Source organism: Ahaetulla prasina, chromosome 5, assembly GCF_028640845.1.
Source record: "Ahaetulla prasina isolate Xishuangbanna chromosome 5, ASM2864084v1, whole genome shotgun sequence".
Taxonomy (NCBI): Eukaryota; Metazoa; Chordata; class Lepidosauria; order Squamata; family Colubridae; genus Ahaetulla; species Ahaetulla prasina.
In genome coordinates this window covers 138,977,397-138,994,121 of record NC_080543.1, presented here as the reverse complement: position 1 = coordinate 138,994,121, position 16,725 = coordinate 138,977,397, and the positions used below count along the sequence as shown (strand labels likewise).

The 16,725-nt window shown below is 42.2% G+C and overlaps 1 protein-coding gene across 1 annotated transcript; it reads right to left on the bottom strand.

Annotated features, from left to right (window-relative positions):
- Positions 1 to 346: 346 nt before the first annotated feature.
- ERICH6B (glutamate rich 6B) lies at positions 347 to 16,641 on the bottom strand. The gene is made up of 13 exons (XM_058186273.1): positions 16,308 to 16,641; positions 15,666 to 15,717; positions 14,319 to 14,395; positions 14,002 to 14,064; positions 13,165 to 13,280; positions 10,469 to 10,579; positions 8,451 to 8,599; positions 6,338 to 6,402; positions 6,029 to 6,156; positions 4,893 to 4,980; positions 4,195 to 4,348; positions 3,124 to 3,352; positions 347 to 559 (listed from the first exon to the last, which is right to left on the bottom strand). Exons 1-13 carry the CDS (start codon positions 16,639 to 16,641, stop codon positions 347 to 349), a joined length of 1,779 nt encoding a protein of 592 aa, XP_058042256.1.
- Positions 16,642 to 16,725: the final 84 nt, after the last annotated feature.

Sequence of the window (16,725 nt, the reverse complement as noted above, 5' to 3'; positions counted from 1 at the left end):
GTGGCCCGAGATGCTGCAATGATTGTCAATACCTACCAGTTCCAAAGAACCCAACATTTTGATTTTGGGGGCCCTGCAACAATCATAAGTGCAGAGACTGATTTTTACAGTCACTTTTTTCACTGAACAGTCATTAAATGAATGGTCTTAAGTCGAGGATTACCTGTAGAGCCTCTTAGTTCAAATGTGGTGTGAAATCTAAGTGTGTTGCATAAAGAGACCTGAAAAGAAACTACGGTATAGACGGAGGGAAGATTTAATGATTTCTATATGAAGCTAACTTAGTAGTTTCCGTACTACTAAAATGAGATTGGCTTCCCGCAATCTTAACTTCTCTCTCTTTGTGCTACTTCTTGTTGTGTCTTTGGTGCATTCTTTCGTACACCTTCAATACCTGATGCAGGTCAGCAGCTTCTTTTGAGGAATCAGAGTCCAGGTTCTTTAATACGTTCTTCACGTTGGTCAAGATTCTGCTGATCTTCTCCAGCATGGAAGGACTTACCAGGTGCTTCCTGGTTCCATATTGCTGAAGGACCCAAAGCATGTCTGGATCCTTCAACTGCCAAAAGCCATGAGAAAAAAGACAACACGGATTAAGAAAACAACACGGATTAAGAAAAATTTGAAGTAATGGAGGAGGGAATGGATTACATCATTATAAATCCATAATGTGAACACCAATGCTTCCTTCGTTCATATTTTTGCTTATATATATATAATATAAATATAAATATAAACTAACTTGGAAGATATGTTAAAGGAACAGAACAGAGTTTCTGAAGAGAGATTTAAAGAAATTATGAATAATATTCATGGTGTGAAGGATCAACTTAGAGAAGAAATTAAAGAGACTAAAAAAAATTAGAGAAGATTTATTGATGGTTTTTCAAGGTTTGGCAAAAAATTTGGAAGTAATGGAGGATAAAGTGGAAGTAATTAGTCAAGCAAATCAGTATTTGGATAATAAAGTCGGACAGCTCCAAAATAAAGTGGATAAAAATGAGGACCTTGTGGTGGTATTGCAATATAGAGCGTGGAGAAGGCTTTGAGAATTAGGGGTCTCCAGGATCGGAAGAAAGAAGATCTTTAAAAAGTTATATCAGAAGCCCTAGCTGAAATGTTAGGAATGGATCCTCGAGAAGTTGATTTTCAAATTGATAAGGCATACAGGGTTAATTCTTGGGTAGCAAGGCAAAAAAAGCTCCCAAGAGATATTGTAATTTATTTTTTGACTTCTACAATGAGAAATCAGATTTTGCAAGCTACACACCAAAAGAAATTGCAAATAGGAGAACAGGAGGTGCTGGTTTTGAAAGAGATCCCTGCAAAAATGTTAAAGGATAGGAGGGACTTTAGATTTTTTACACAAGAGCTCAAGAAGCATCAGATTCAATATAGATGGTTCCAACTGGCTTAACAGTATTTTTTCAAGGCAGGAGATATCGAATTGATACTGAGTTGAAAGCAAAAGATTTTCTTTTTAATGTATTGAAAGTGGATGTAGAAACAGTGGATAAAAATGAGGACCTTGTGGTGGTATTGCAATATAGAGCGTGGAGAAGGCTTTGAGAATTAGGGGTCTCCAGGATCAGAAGGAAGAAGATCTTTAAAAAGTTATATCAGAAGCCTTATCTGAAATGTTAGGAATAGACCCTCGAGAAGTTGATTTTCAAATTGATAAGGCATATAGGGTTAATTCTTGGGTAGCGAGGCAGAAAAAGCTCCCAAGAGACATTGTAATTTATTTTTTGACTTCTACAATAAGAAATCAGATTTTGCAAGCTACATACCAAAAGAAATTGCAAATAGGAGAACAGGAGGTGTTGGTTTTGAAAGAGATCCCTGCTAAAATGTTAAAGGATAGAAGGGACTTTAGGTTTTTTACACAAGAGCTTAAGAAGCATCAGATTCAATATAGATGGGAGGTTCCAATTGGCTTAACAGTATTTTTTCAAGGCAGGAGATATCGAATTGATACTGAGTTGAAAGCAAAAGATTTTCTTTTTAATGTATTGAAAGTGGATGTAGAAACAGTGGATAAAAGTCTTCAAAAAAAACAGAGTGGGGAAGTTGAAACTGCACCTGTGATGTCAGTACCTCAAGAACAACCTCATTATTTTATTTATTAAATGTATAGACCCACCGAACTTACCCCAGGTACTGTATATTAAACCCCATTAAAAAAAGCCCCACCCCCCAGCCCCCAACGCAGCAACCACACAATCAAACCAGCCTCTTGATTGGCACCATTTCCATTTCCATCCGGGGTCCTCAGGCCCATTGACAAAACCACATTTTTAAGGCCTTTTGGAGAAGCAACAGAGTGTGGGGCCAACTGTACCTCATGGGGAATGATGTTCCATAAGGAAGGGCCCACCACCAAAAAGGCCCATATTCACTCACTCATTCATTCATTCATTGGCCACCCATCTCACTACTCTGAGCAGCTTACAGTTACATATACAGTTAAAACATAACAAATAAAAACAGACATTAAAACCAAGGACACATGGGGAGGGTTGGGGGGGGATCTGTTATTCTTCCATCCTCTCCATCATGCTGTTCCCCCACTGGAGCCCCAAGCCAATTGGCAGAACCACATCTTCAGGCCCTTATGAACAGGTAGGAGGGTTGGGGCCAACCTCACATTGTAGGGGGGCGAGGCGTTCCAGAGGACAGGAAGCCACAGCAGAGAAGGCCCTCCTCCTGGACCCCACCAGCCGAAAAACTCGGGCGGAGGGGACCCCCAGCAGGCCTCCTCTGCTGGGCCGAGTTGGACAGGCCAATCCCAGTGGGATAAGACAGTCCCTCAAGTAGCCTGGATCCCTGCCATGAAGGGTCTGACATGTGATCACCAACACCTTGAATTGCACCGGGAAGCAGACTGGTAACTTTTCACAGTCCTCCCAGATGACAATCCCCTTCACGCCCTGACTCCTGGTCCTTGTGAGCTGGGTGGGCGTCATAGGAGAGAGGTGATCCTTACCCCTTGTAAGAGGGGAGTCCCTGCCCCTTACGATGTAGACCGTCTGACCCCCTTTGCCTAGATCTCCACCCATAAGCAATGTTTGATGTTGGTGAATGATCAAAAGAAATTGCACCAAAAAGGCCGGCCCTACTTACTTTCAGCCGCGCGCCAACGTTGAGGTGGAGACAATCATGAAGCTTTGTAAATGTGAAGAAAACCTGATCCTGGGCTTTAATTTTAACCTGGATATAAACGTTGAGTTGAAGACAGATGGGCTGGAAAGGAGGTGCGTGAACGTGGCCCTCGGTGCCCCACCAGTTCCAGAACTTCTGCCGCTGTCCTTTCTTGTCAAAGACGGAACCGTTGCAAAGGTCCAGGTGCAACCTAAGGCAAGAAAAGCAACATGAAACAGGACTGAAGGTGTGTTTTGGATTTCTAGTGGGAAAAAGATGCACGCAGCAGTAAAACTGCTCAAGTTACAATAATTTTGCGCTACCTTCATTGCCTTTATGTTTTACGATCTACACCTCCCACTGGAACTTGCTGAGATGGGTGGTTACAGAAACCAAATAATGAAATGCATCTAGCTGACTTTAGGCCAGTCCCTCCCTCTCAGGCCCAGGAAGAGCGAACCATTCCTAAACCAAAACCTTGCCAGGAAAACTGCAGGGAGTTTATTACTTACCTCTTCCATAAAAAGCTTTGCAAATGTTTGAAACGGTTGCAAGAAAATCCTGCATTGTTTTGCTGAAAACCTTCGATTTGTGTGCTCTACATTAGGAAATGTCCACAGAAGATTTTAAAAAACCAAAACTTTTGGCTCTCAAAGCTCTGCTCCTTTTCACATGCAACATGTGCAAATGTAGTCATAATCTCCCGTATTCTTTATGATCACAATCCAAACCATCTGAATTCCGATTAAGATTTATATAGCTAGTCTTCCATTTGTGCCCCTTTCATTTAGTAACCATCCCAAGTTGCAAGTGCACTGAAAGAAGTTATAAGTGTGGTCATAAGTTGAGAACCCCTGACGGTCATTCTGTAAAGAGGTTTTTATTTCCCTTTGGGCATCTGGCTCCTCAAGAACGCCTCAGGACACGGAATAATTGGAGCCTGATCAGCGCCAAGTATGCCACCCCGGTAAGCATATTGTAGCTTTTCCTCTGGTCTTGTCGTTGCGTTGTACAGTTGTATGCTGCTTAAAGCTCTTTCCTTCCTTTCCTTACCTGAGCTTTTCTTTGTGCTGGTAGTGCGCTGCGTGGCCCTGGTTGGTGAAGAAGGCCAGAAGTTCCTGGTCCTTTCTGTCCCCGAGGATGCTGTAGGTGAACTGGGTCTCCCTCACGTAAGTAATGAGGAGGGCAAGGCGGCCTGACGGGTAATTGAGAAGGAGCTAAGGAAGGATATGGTTTATTCCAGGGGGCGGTGTAGGTATATTACAATATTATATGCTTTAGTAACATAGTCTTCATTTTGGTAATTTTTATTTATATTTATTTTTATGGACAAAACTATTCCTGGATGAGCTTTATGGAAGAGCCCAGCAGCAAACACAGAAACGGACATTGATTAGAGAAGCACCTCAGAAAGGACTCATCCTGGCTTTCTTTCCACCAAGCCAAGGGTTCTTCATCCCCAAACCGAGAGGTGTCATGAGAAATTGCTCCACCCAGCCAGGCTCACCAGGCCTCCCTATGCTTTGACATGCCACTCACACATATGGCCATAGGGCGCTTGCGTCCCATAGAAAAAGGAATTTTGAGCTAAGACCTCTCCAAACCATCCATCCATCCTTCCTCTACCTCAGGAGTGTCCAACCTTGGTGAACTTCAATTCGCAGAATTCCTTGGTTGGGAATTCCACAAGTCTTAAAGCACCAAGATTGGAGACCCTGGCCTGCCCTAAATGTTATTTATGGGTGGATATTAGACTTGGCCCGTTCCATCCGGAAAAAGAAGGAAGAATATATTTCCATCGTGATAGTATCTTTTCACAGGCTCGAAAGGGTGGCAAAGCTGAGGAAGAAAGCAGAAAAAACAGGGAAGGCAAAGGAGTTCTTCTGAAACATGGCACACGCATGTGATCGCATGACCTCCCTGATATCAACCATGCTGCACAGCCACCAAATGAAAGGGGGACTTTAAGAGGCCATCTGCCCGCCCCCCCCCGAGACACAGTTGCATAGTGATTGGGGTCTTCAGCTTCCAACTTGTTTGTCTGAGATATGACAGTTTTGGGTTTGTGAACTGCCAGAGCACCTTGTGAGTTGGGCATCCATAGAAGTTGAATAAATAAATAACACAAGAAAGTTAAAGTTCAAGAAATGGATATTTAGGATGAAAATAAGGGAGCCGTTTAACAGATAAGATATGGGGAGACAGAGCTTCTCTGGAATTAATCATAGTTACCTAATAGCTAGTAAGAATCAATTATATGAAAACAAGATATTAATAGTTGGAAGCAAAAATCCAGATGGCCACTAGATAGTAGCAGAGTTATTTTTCTAGTGGTCTTCTGAGTTTTTGAAACCCAGAACTGGAAATGGTAGACTAGAAGACAGGACTTCTTCCTGTTCAACTGGTTGCCACAGAAAAGACAATTTACTTGCACCAGATGTCTGCAGTGTGGTTGTTGGTTTTTTTGGTTTTTTGTTTTAAAAAGCCTTTTGGAACTGGAGATTGACGTGAACGTTGGCCAAGAAGTGTTATCTGCCCACCTGGATTAGGAAGGTGAGTTTGAGGGAGCCCAGCTGCCAGAAAGGAGCAGGGAGAGGTGGGTTCGTGTCCCTCCTCAGCTACCGGAGCTCCCTGAGTGGCTCTGCCTCTTCCTCTCCCCCAGGGCCATTGTGGAGGGAGGGGAAGCTCCCCCGAGGCTCCCTGGGGCTCCTGGGCCGAGATCAACCGAGTGCAGCTCTTTCTGTATGTGTGTGTGTCAGAGGAAGCACGCAGCACTTCTTCCTTTTTCTATCGAGTCAAAGGAAAAGGACTGAGGGGATTCCGTCCACTTTTCCAATGAGCCTTTGGCCACTAAATGAGGTCACTGTCCGCTAGGAGAGCCACCTACCTTTAATTGCTCAGCTTTGAATTCCAAGTCAATCTCCAGTAGCTCTTTGGGTTCTGGATACCGTTTCTTTAGGATTGTAGTTTCTGGTTTGGGTGGGTAGTCTGATAATTTGAAATGAATTTTAATGCCTGAAATACAGTGAAGGGCAGATTAAATAGTTTGGGATTTCGGCAAGGATTCCACAGGATTTGCCTCCTTTTACCCAAGTGAAAAGGGAAGGATGTTTCCTCATCCTGGCCCTTCTGGAGAGGCAGGCCTTATTTGGGGGAATGAGCCGGCTGGAGAGGGGCTCCGGAGGGTCATACTCACATGGGCCAAATCTTATGTATTGCATAAATATCTCTCTGTATCGCTCAAAGCCTCGCTCCTGTAACCTAGGAGAAAAATATTGGAAAATAAGCCATCAGTAGCCAAGCTGCAAGGCATTTCTGCCATAAAAGCAGCTGCAGGAAATGGGCACAGAGAGACCCGTCAGTTCCGTCAATAAGGCAAATCAGAGAAAGCCGGCCAATCTCGGTTTTTCTACGGAGCCAAAGAAACACAGAGGGGCCAGTTTCCTCCACCCTCTTTGGGACCCTTCCCCATCTGGCCTTATCCAAAAGGTCTTGTCATTCAGGAGGAATATGGTACCGTGTTTTCCGGAAAATAAGACCCTGTCTTATATTGTTTTGAACCCTGAAATAAGCGCTTGGCCTAATCTTTTCTTATCTTTTATGTACTCTTGAGAGCATCTGCACCAAGACAAATTCCTTGTGTGTCCAATCACACTTGGCCAAGAAAGAATTCTATTCTATTGCCATGCGCTCAAAAGCTCGATTGGGCTTATTATCAGGGGATGTCTTATTTTGGGGAAAACAGGATAGTTTTGTAAACATCAGGCTGCCACAACTGGGCTGCAGTTAAGCTGGATGTCTACTACCCTGTTTCCCCCAAAATAAGACATCCCCTGATAATAAGCCCAATCGGGCTTTTGAGTGCATGGCAATAAGGCCAAGCGCTTATTTCAGGGTTCAAAGAAATGAAAGACAGGGTCTTATTTTTGGGGAAACATGGTAGCTTCCACACATTTGCAGCCCTGAGCTGATAACATGACTGGTTTATTTAAATCACACTGATACTTGTACAGTTAGCACAGGGGGCCCCCAAGGTTGTGTGCTCTCCCCACCTCTCTTCTCTCTGTATATCAATGACTGCATCGCATCTGTTAAACTACTGAAGTTTGCAGATGACACAATAGTGATCGGTCTCATTCGAGACAATGATGAATCCGCATACAGACAGGAGGTTGAACAACTATCGTCGTGGTGTGACCGAACAATCTGGAACTGAACACACTCAAAACTGTAGAAATGGTGGTAGACTTTAGGAGAAACTCTTCCATACTTTCACCTCTTACAATACTAGACAACACAGTATCAACAGTAGAGACCTTCAAATTTTTAGGTTCTACCATATTGCAAGATCATAAATGGACAGCTAACATCAAAAACCTCATCAAAAAAGCACAACAAAGACTGTTCTTTCTGCACCAACTCAGAAAGCTCAAACTGCCCAAAGAGCTACTGATCCAGTTCTACAGAGGAATTATTGAGTCTGTCATCTGCACCTCTATAACTGTCTGGTTTGGTTCTGCAACCCAACAAGAAAAACACAGACTTCAGAGGATAATTAAAACTGCAGAAAAAACACTTACTACCAACCTGCCTTCCATTGAGGACTTGTACACTGCACCGACCCCTCACATCCTGGACACAAACTGTTTCAACTCCTACCCTCAAAACGACGCTATAGAGCACTGCACACCAGAACAACTAGACACAAGAACAGTTTTTTCCCGAAGGCCATCACTCTGCTAAACAAATAATTCCCTCAACACTGTCAAACTATTAACTAAATCTGCAGTACTATAATCTTCTCATCGTTCCCATCACCCATCTCCTTCCACTTATGACTGTATGACTGTAACTTTGTTGCTTGTATCCTTATGATTTAATTGATATTGTTTCCTGACTGCTTATTTGTACCCTATGTCTATCATAAAGTGTTGTACCTTATGATTCTTAATGAAGATATCCTTTCTTTTATGTACACTGAGAGCATATGCACCAAGACAAATTCCTTGGTGTCCAATCACACTTGGCCAATAACAAATTCTATTCTATTCTAAATAAACTGTTCCACATTACCCTGTTTCTTATATAAACTATTCTGACCTTGCCAGACTTAAATGTGGCCACGCCCAGGGCTTTATTTTGGAATTTTGTGTGCCTGACAAAGTCACACTAAGATAGGGAAAAAAATATTTTGCAGGGGATGGTGGAAATTAAGCATTCGGTATGGACTGCAAAAATTTAGACGACTACTAGAGGGTAGCAGGGTAGCTAGAGGGTAGCAGAGGGGGGGCTGAGACAACTTTGCTTACTCTTCTATTATCATCCTTTTAGTGTTGTTCTCCATCGTTGTAAGGGACAGTCGGGCATGAGGACGGATGTCGATTTCGCTGCCTGGCCTCTCCATCAGCTCCTGTATCACACACTGGAAAACCTCTTTGTAGGTCCTGCAACACAGAAACTACAAAGGAGCCCCGGGTTCAGAGGAGGGAGGGCCGCCACAAGGCCTGCTTAGGTCTGGCATTTGCCTTTCAGTATTTAATAATCTCAAGGAGAGAATATGCTGGTTTCGTGTCCTAACGTGACTCATAAGTGCTTTTTTAAAAAAATAAAAAATGGAAAAGCTTGATTCCCCCAACAGCTAATTGAAGGACCTTCTCAGCTTGTTCAACGTGAGCCATCTGTCTCTGCACTGTGGCTGAGAACCGTTGTCCTACAGACCTGCTTCCCCAGATGTTCCTGGTGTTCTCCCGGACCGGGATTTCCCTAGATGCCTTGATCTTACTTTTCATGGTCTCTTCAGCCATCCCTGATCAAAAATCCCAGTGAAGCTGCTAATATGTATTTACTTACACAGATCGATTTCTCGCCTTCATCCCATGGACTCTAGGCAATATACAGATCATCATCATCATCATCATCATCATCATCTTTCAATGACCCCATAACCCCTTGCGGGATGGAGTCTGGGCAACTGAATGGAGCCAGCAGGGTGTTTTAATGGCCGGATGCCCTTCCTGTCGCCAATGTGGAGTTTTTTTTCCGGCAGATATATTCTCAGTGTCTAGGCAATATACAGACGTATAGAGATACAGCCACGTATAATAAAAACGATAATATAGAGGCAAAAATGAGCATCAGCAGTTTTGACTCGGCTCTGCTCACACTTTCTAGAGCTAACAAACAGCTCCGTCCGTTTCTTCCTTCTTTACTGTTCCGCCTAGTGACAGAAATACTAGCACAGCAAGTGCTTTATAAACAAATTTCAAATTTGAGGAATCATTACAGAGGGTAAAAACTATTTATTAATTTTAATTTTGGGTGATGTGGTTCTCCTCCTCTCTAATGTGGCATAGGTTTCTTAGTATATAAAGTTTTTAGGAAGGTGTTGTATTTTATGGGTAATTTTTAAAAGTCAGGTTTTTGCGCTGACAGTCCTCCTAAATTGAAAACATTATGTCTAGTATCATAGACATTTCTGTTTGCCCGAGTCCTTATGAGGCATGGCAGTATAAAAAATGTAGTTAATACATATTTCAAATTTAAATGCCTTAAGTGCTTAGGATTATATATACCCAGAATTTTTCAAATCTTCCTTAACATTAATTATGGTAATAAGAGTCATGTTACAGACAGATATGCAAATACGAATTTCCACTCAAGGAATAAAAATGGCACAATTCTTCTCTTAGGTAAAATACAGGCAGAGCTGAAGAAGTCACAACTGCCATGGAGCCCTCCCCTCGTGGTCGTAACTTTGGATAGCTAGGAAATGGGTCGGTCATATGATCGATCTGATTTTACAACCTTTTTTGCAGCAGCCATTAAGTAGATCAATAAATTGCGAATGGGCGTGGTTTTACCAAAAACTGGAAACAAACACCAATTTGCAACAAAACCACCATAAATATCACTAGAGGTGGTGCAAATGGTACAGAGGTGGCTGGGTTGCTGAGTGCCCGAAGGGGGTGGGGGGCGTCAGGACCTCGAATCTGAATGGTAAGTCACCCCCCACCCCAGGTAGCTCCATCAGAACTTGGAATGGTCACTAAGCAATCGGCTGTAAATGAAGGACCACAATCTCAGGATACCTGTCACCCAGGGGTGAATACTGGTTCTGAAAGCCAATGCATGCAATTTTGTCTCTTCCAAAAATAATGATCCTACAGAGAAGCTATATGCCATTAGCAATGGATGCTTTTACGGTTTTATATAGTATAAGCTTTCCTCCAAAGTTTTATCAGGAAAAACCTGGTTCTCTGCACAATCAGTTCATCAGGAAACCACGATGGCCAGACAGGGAGATGTCTGGAAAGGAAGGAAGACCTACGTGCTCCATCTTCTCTGGTTTCTCCTCCAGTTCCTCTGGGGACGGTAAAGGCTTCAGGAGGGAGGTGCAAAACTCACAGCGACCCATCAGGCACAGATCACTGACCGGATGCTCCTCAAAGACACAAAGGCGTTAAATCTTTTTGCCTCAGGTTGAATCAATGGTGCGAAAGGTTTCCTAGGTAAATTTGCTTATACACAGGTCACCCTATATGACAAATGGCTTCTACCTTCATGACAAGCATTGTCCTCATTCAGCAAGAACCTGACATTCACAATGGGGTGGAAAAACAGGGGATGTTGTGCCTGAGTTCTTTTCAGCTATATTGGTGGGTTTACATAGAGGAGGAAAAGTGCAGCAACTGTTAGCAAAATATGAAGATAGCCCTGGAAATCAGGAGGCAGCGCGGAAGAAATGGAAGACTGTCCCATCCTGACTGTCCTGGGTGCCAATGGGAGGGAAGGGGGCACAGGCATTCAAGGCTGACTTTGGCCTTTCAAGAAGGCAGGGGAGGGATAGCACAAGAAATGCTACAATTGTACTTTTATCCAAAGAGACTATAATAACAAGACCTTGTAGTAACGAAAGGCCAAAGGAGAAAGGAGCTGGTGGATCGATGCTTATTGGAGATGACAAAGGGATCTGCCTGAGACTTGGTGGGCTCCGGGTGGGCCCGTTCCTCTCCTCTCCTTGGACAAGGTGCCCATGGAGAGGAGCAACTGAGGAGGGGGGGGGGCTGCTGGTACTTCCAGATGACAGCCATCAGGCCTTATTGTTATGACTTTTATTAGTCTCTTGCTTTGCAGGTGCACTGAGAGCTTCTGCACCGGAGACAAATTCCTTGCGTGTCTCAACACACTTGGCCAAATAAAGAATATTCTTATTCTGTTCTGTCTCATCCCGTCCTGTCCCATCCCGTCCTTCTGTTCCGTTCCGTTCCGTCCCATTCCGTTCCGTTCTGTTCTACTCTACTCTACTCATGTGGGATGCCCTTTTCTATTCCTAAATAATTGATTCCCCACTTGTTCCTCTGATTCTGGAACACTCTTACTAGCATTTAGTGAGACTCCTTTAAAACTGTTCCCCCCCCCCATTTACTAGCCATATAAATTCTCTTAAATAAAATAAAAAATACATAATTTTCTGGGGCTTGGTTGGTATGCCATATTTGAATTATTTGGAATCTTAATTAGAAATGTTGGATTTTCTTAAACCTCAGATTTATCTCTTTGGATAATTTTGCAGAAGTAAGCTCTCGCGCCCGCTTTCCAAGCAAAAAGCTTTGAATTTGCTTGGTGTGTTGTGTTATTTTTAGTTGCAATAAATATACTGAGTTTGCATCAAAAGCTGGATAATCTTGCTTCTTGGGAAGAAATAAGAAATCTGAAATCTCACCTCATCTTGGACAAAAGACTTTATCTTCTCCTCATCAGAAATGCTTTCTTGAAGTTGACAATGCAATGTATGAAAGGGGGAAGAAAAGAAAAAAGTTAGTCACCAAAGCAGAGAACCCCCCACTCAATAGCACTGATGAAGTTACCTAGTTGGGTTGTGAAACGTTTGCAAGCAAACAGCCAAGCTCAGAGAGCAGCAAAGTCTCCAAAATTCATCTTTTTTCCACAAAGAACAAACCAGGTGAAACGATATATAGAAACTCTCTAGGAAACATTCTGAATAAACAAGACTCATAGTTACATCACCATTTTTAAATAGAAAACCAAGCTCCCAAACTGTGAAAAAAAGATCCACAAAAACAATGAGAAATAATTACCAATTTAGATATCTGAAAACTTAGCCCTGAGAAAAATATAATTTAAAAAAATCCAAAAAAGTATATAAACCTCTTTTTTGGCTCTGTCGAGATGATCTAATTCATAGACACAGGTGTTTCTTCACCTCTATCATACGCACATTCCTAGACTAGCAATTGCAGATGTTGTTGGCTATGCTCTGGTTCTCAACCGTGGCCATTTCAACTCCCAAGGCTGCCTGGGGAATTCTGGGAGTTGAAGTCCACACCTCTTAAAACGGCCACGGTGGAGAAACAACGCTCCAGCATATAATATGCTGTGATTTATCCAGCAAGGCTTGGATGAGGTGGTTTCTGCTGGTACTCTGGGAGGCAGGCCTTGCATAAGCTGCACTCGGAGTAGAGAAAGCCTCCTTGTCTCCTGCAAGCCCTTGGCTCACCTCCTTCCTGCTGACTGTCTCGAAATGCCAGTGGTCACGGAGTTATATGTAATAACTTGAGTCTTAATCTACAGGTACTGGGGGGGAAACGGCAAAATTTTGCAGAGACAAACAATTGAGGAGCCTTTACCGTTTTATTTCTGTGTTGAACAACTCAGGGTTTCAGAGGAACTTTAAAACAGGTAGTCCTCAACTTACGACTGTTCATTTAGTGACTGTTCTAAGTTCTAACAACACTGAAAAAAGTGACTTATGACAATTTTTCACACGACTGTTGCAGCATCCCCAGGGTCACACGATGAAAGTTGGCAACTGACTCATATTTATGACGGTTGCAGTGTCCTGGAATCAAAGTGATTCCCTTCTGCCACCTTCTGACCAGCAAAGTCGAGAGGGAAGTCAGGCGTGTTACTAACTGAACCCCTGCAGCGATTTGCTTAACCACTGTGGCAAGGAAGGCTGTAAAATGGGACAAAACTCGCTTAACAACTGCCTCACTTACATACGGATACTTTGGGCTCAATTGTGGCCGTAAGTCGAGAACTACTCGTAGAACATAGCATACCAGTCTCCAGCTCGGTCTCAGATGTTCCTTCCTCTCCTGCATGATGCAATATTTCTGCTGAATAACAACAACAAAACACAACTATAGTCCTGAACAGATTTCAGCCTTCAAGAGAAGTCATGTAAGTCCAGGTACAAGGAAGGGGACAGGAGAAGCAACACCAGGGAAGCATTTGGGGTGAAAAGCGGACCTACAAGACAGAGAGATTACAAACTAGTGCACGGAGCTTGGCTTAATAAAGGCCTTGGGGATCCTTTCCCCTAAATGCGGTTCTTCTCTTCTTTCTACTCCCTTCTTCCTCTTGTGATGCTTATGGATGAACAGGGGACAAGGAAGAGCCTTCCTCTTCCATCCAGAGAGGGAATTCTCAGGAAAAGAAGCTTACTATAGCTTTCAGAACTATTTAGGAAACGTCATCTTTAGTCCATTTGAACTGGTTCCCTTTAGGGTGAGACAGGGGATAGGTGGCCAAGCCAAATATTTTTCCAATTAGCTCTGGATATTCAGAGTTCAAACAGATGCTGGCAGCATTTTCAAACTTCCTTCCTTCCTTCCTTCCTTCCTTCCTTCCTTCCTTCCTTCCTTCCTTCCTTCCTTCCTTCCTTCCTTCCTTCCCCTCCCCTCCCCCCCTCCCCTCCCTCCACAATTGGTTATTTCAATATTAAAATCTATTATATTTGTTAACATTTCTAAATCATTCATAAATCCAAATGGGATTGGAATTGATACCACCCAACTTCTGGGATATTAAGGAAATAGCACCATTTTTGCAACTTACTGCCTTCTGTGGTCTCACTTTTGTCTTTTCCGTCTGTACTTCTCTGCTCCTTCGTCTCTATTTCTAAATGATTATGACAAGAATCAAGAGAATTGCATTCATTTTGTCTCTCACCATACCTGGGCCCATCTAGCGGATCTTAGAACATGTCTGTTGAAGAGAATCCACCTCTTCTCTGAGCCATCGATATCACCCCTGAATTGCTCTTACTAATTACAAGGGGGCAGAGGAGGGGGCTCTAGCAACCCCCTATTTCCTTGTCCCCAGCCCCCTCCTTGGAAGCCCAGCCTCTCAGCCCAGTTTCCTCCAGAACTTACTCAGCTCACTGGAGTCTTCAGAGCTGACCGAGTAGCTCCATTCAGTCTGAGTCTCCAAATCAGCAACTTCCCGTTTTCTGCAGGAAGGGAAAACAAATTCTGGAAGAAATTTCCTATTAGGAAGTATCTCACAAATGCTCAACTCTTATCAGAGGACTATTTATTTATTTATTTATTTGTTTGTTTGTTTGTTTGTTTGTTTATTTATTTATTTACTAACTGCTGTAATAATTTATATTCATATTTAATTACGATAAAGAAGTGTACTTAATTAAATTAGAAATTGCACCAAAATACATTTTTACAAATCCAAGAATCAACTAAAAATGTCACGATCTTGTCTATAAAGCAACTGATATTAGTTAGCTTGCCATATTAGTTAGCTGGCTGCCGGAAGAAGCCTGCCTGAAATATCAAAACAATCCAGAGCAATCAAAGCTCCAAATGATTTCCCACAAGCAATTGTTTTATTTATTAAATTTATGTGCCGCCCTTCTTGCTCTCCAATTATAAATGAGGGGAGCTTCAATCATACTGTCCTGGCTACTGTCTTGACTTTGTTGTCCTTATTTTGCAGATATGACACTGAAATATATAACTCGATAATATCATCAAGTATATGATGCAAGGAGAGAGAAAAATGACACCTATTAGTGTTTATTGTCTCATTGCCTTTCAGAATTAATACTTTATCTACAAATGTTTTCAAAATACTTAGACAAATATATTAAATCCATTTCACAAAAATAAATTATTTTAAAAAGCATAAGTGTACATTCTTGGAAGTAAGGCCATTGAAAACAGCTGAAAATACATTCTGTATTCATTCATTCTCTATATTACGAATCTGTCAAATCAGAGTATGTTCATGTAATTATGTTGGTGACAGTGCCAAAATAAATTGCTATATTTCTAGCTAACCTATATTTGTTACACCCTATATACATTCTAAAGCTTTCAAATATCAAAAATGAAAAAAAGGAGAAAAATAAGAAAGAGAACAGTTGAATTTGATTCTGCCTCTCTCTTGGCTGTAAGGATTACAAAAGATCAAACGAATGCTCTCCTTCACTTCCTTAAGTCCTGCGGCAACAGATGTCATCATTATCACTGGCTCCATTGGAGGGTCTAATAATTTAGGAAAACTAGATCTGGATAAATGGAATTGGAGCCACTAGATGGCACCACGCATTCGATAGTACTGTGTTTCTTTGCTGCCATCTAGTGAATGTCCGAATTTTTGCAGCTCTGGTTGCCCTATTTAACGAATTACTTACTTTAGACAGACCTAGTGCAATTCCTGCTATTGGAAAGGATGTGACTGAAATAGGCAGAAATGCCTCTTACTTGGGTGGCTGAATTTCAGGAACTGGAGCTGACAGAGGTCTTGTCTGGAAATCTGCACAGAGGGAGAATTTTTTAAAAAAAAATCATAATAAAAGTGGAAAAGTTGCTTTCATCAGCTCTACAAGACATAGTACAGGATTATCCACTAATTTGTAACTAAATCCTCAAATATGTTAAAGTTGTCACATTTGATTTTTGTTTAATTTGTTGGTTAGATGGGATTTTTTGTAATGAGACTTTAAGTCCACTTACTTAATGCATTCCAGAATATTTCATGTCAGGGATTATGTCTCGTACCGTGTCTGTGGAAGACATTTTACGTGTGTCCTTATCAAGGGGACAAGGAGAGGGACCTTGCAAGCTGCAGACCTCAGAGACACACACGTTCCAATTGTTTTGCAGAACATCTTTTCAGTGTGCAGGAGAATTTGGGCGGGGAGGGGGAAGATGGATTTCAGTCCCTATTGATGAAAACACCATATCCCATTATCACTTCCTTGACTTAGACTAATCCATCTCCAGATGCTTTTGACCTTTAAAATAATATTTAGTTAGCCATCTTGGGCACAGGTTGCACAGTTTATGGAAGAAGCTCACGGAATGCACTTCCAGGTATATATATGGAAAATAATCTACAGCTACCTTTTCCTAAAGTTTGATCAGCGTTTTCTGGGTAACCTTCACGAAGAACTCTTGATTCCTCTTCATTTGATACCGCCTGCTCCCTGCTCCCCTCCGTCTTGGTGCCACTCTCATTCAAAAAGCGGTTACTTTCTTCAATATATGTTTCTATTGACCACTGAGCAAGATCCGATTTAGCCACAGGGGCCTCCTCCTGATGTTTTTTGACATTTTCCACTGTGAGAAGAGAGCTGGAAAGCTTACTACTCTCTGGCTTGGGTGCTGGATCTGGGGATGCTTCTGAAGGCAATGTTTTTTTGCTACCAGTTTTTGTGGGGTTTGGGGTCTTCGACATTTTTCCAGGGCATGAAACAAGACTGTTTTCTGAAAGGAAAACCATTGTTATATTATTTCTTCAATTAAGATAAATGTGCTTTTC